The sequence below is a fragment of the Lactuca virosa genome, chromosome 8, assembly GCF_052849685.1.
Source record: "Lactuca virosa cultivar CGN04683 chromosome 8, Lactuca_virosa_CGN04683_v6, whole genome shotgun sequence".
Classification (NCBI taxonomy): Eukaryota; Viridiplantae; Streptophyta; class Magnoliopsida; order Asterales; family Asteraceae; genus Lactuca; species Lactuca virosa.
Window position 1 is genome coordinate 254,493,897 of NC_136433.1, and position 2,132 is coordinate 254,496,028.

Here is a 2,132-nt window from a genome sequence, read left to right on the forward strand (position 1 = left end):
ATGATTGGCTAGAAAGTGTTCTCACGTTCTCACAATACTAATTGTTTTTAATTGAACCTACTTTTATATATATATATATATATATATATATATATATATATATATATATATATATATATATATATATATATATATATATCCGGTGGTAGGAGATACCTGACTTGCATTTCACACATATAAGAGACCCGGTGGAATTCACTTCCAAATGGGGACACCATGGCTCTTATGGAAGGCACGATGCGACTGGACCTTCAAGAAAACTCGATCCTCACTTGCTGTGGTGGCTGATATGGTCAAATCGACGGTCTTTACATGGGTCAAACATAGGAGATTTAAATGCACATTTCGTTGGATGGATTGGTATGTAAACCCTTTTAAATGTGTATAAACATGTAATCTTGTAACATGTAAACTATAAAAGTTCTCCATCCCCCTCCCTAGCATCTTGCTAGGTTGAGTGTTTTAATAAAACTTACGGGTTCAAATATATATATATATATATATATATATATATATATATATATATATATATATATATATATATATAATTTTGAAACATTTCTAGATACGAATTATATGTTTGTTGTCATTAACGTAACATATACACCTCAAAAGAAATGAAGACAAATTCTTGGTCTACAAAATATCATTAAGCATGCAATAGGGAAGTGAGCTCAAAAAAGTGATCTTCTTCACATGAAATAGTTAGGCCTCCCATTGGATGATCAAACCCAAATTCTTCCTCCGACTGACGCAACAACTCTTGAAATAACGGTTGTTCCAAGTATGAAACGGGGACCACAAACCGCCTCCTTTGGTTTTCACCAACATTCACTGCTAGGTGACCTTTCGGCACATCCCTTTGATACTTGCTGTTGCGAATGGAGTTCAGTTTGGTAAAACTCTTTACATTGGAAAGCAATGAAGTAGATAACCGCATAAGATCCATGCCTAGGAATGTGGTAAAAATAAAATAAAGACGCATATATGTTATTAAAGAACACTATTACAAAGTAGCTTTGGATCTCAGACGAGAATGGATATGAAACTTATATTCTGAATAGGGTTCCAGGCATGCATTTATAGCTAGCTTTGCAACACGTCTAGAAGGGTGGAGCCTCACATGGCTTTCCTCATCAATCATCAGCATCTTTTCCGAGAAAGTACTTAATCAAAGAAGCGCGTATAAGTCGGGAAAAGAAGCAAGTATACTAACATTTATAGATACGGTATCTTTATGGCGACACCTCAAAATGAGGAAAAAAGAAAAACACTGTTGATTCACATACACTTCCACCGTCACTAGAAAACGTTTATACGTATTTCTTTATTGTTTATTACTTATAATTATAATTATTTTATATTTACATATATTTATTTATTTAATTTTTTTATTTACATGAAAACATACACTAATGATTAAAAGTTATAGCCAAGAAAAATATTTTTATTTTTGTACTTATTGATTTCTAAATGTGGTTTTTAAATAATTACCAAACACATATAAATGAAAATAGTAGTATAAAATAATTTAGATTGCTTAGTATTTATCACATGGAAATTAAACATCCCAAAAAGAATTGTCTCATAGTCTCAAATACGTAAATATTGGGTGACACTTTAGTAACTAATTTGGAAAACATCAAAATTGAAATTAGACACATTCTTAGATTTTTTTTGAACGACTGAATTTTATAAAAGCAAAACTAGCAAAGATGCTATAATACTTTCTTACACAACATGAGACCTATACGATACAAACATTCCCACTGTGACTTTCTACAAACAAAATTAACTAAGAAGACATATATCGAATCATACCTTTTTGATGAGTTAGTAGAGCCAAATTCCTTTTTGTCTTGAATGATTTAGAGCACAAAGGAGAACTCATCTAATATGATTGCACCCAAAAACAATGATCAAGCAAGATGAGACAACACCTTCTTATTTTCCTTGACAAAACTGAAACCTTAGCTTCAAGATAAGCGGATATGAGTTCTTCCAGAAAAACCATGTGAAAAATGGTGGGAAAAGAGAGGAGGGGTCGACTTTTGATATGAAAGGAACGATTCCTTTATTTTGTGTACTCATGACTCTTTTGAATACTTTTAGTTTCGGAATAACTCGCCTTT

The 2,132-nt window shown here is 31.9% G+C and overlaps 1 protein-coding gene across 1 annotated transcript; it reads right to left on the reverse strand.

The window, feature by feature from the left end:
* Nucleotides 1-637: 637 nt before the first annotated feature.
* Nucleotides 638-949, reverse strand: LOC145133867 (auxin-induced protein 15A-like). Its single transcript, XM_079068825.1, has one exon. The coding sequence runs from the start codon at nt 947-949 to the stop codon at nt 650-652; it is 300 nt and encodes a 99-aa protein (XP_078924951.1). The 3' UTR covers nt 638-649.
* Between the last annotated feature and the right edge of the window lie 1,183 nt (nt 950-2,132).

Bases quoted from the DNA above. Each gene is read 5' to 3' on its own strand.
- LOC145133867 (XM_079068825.1), bottom strand. From the start codon at position 949: ATGGATCTTATGCGGTTATCTACTTCATTGCTTTCCAATGTAAAGAGT.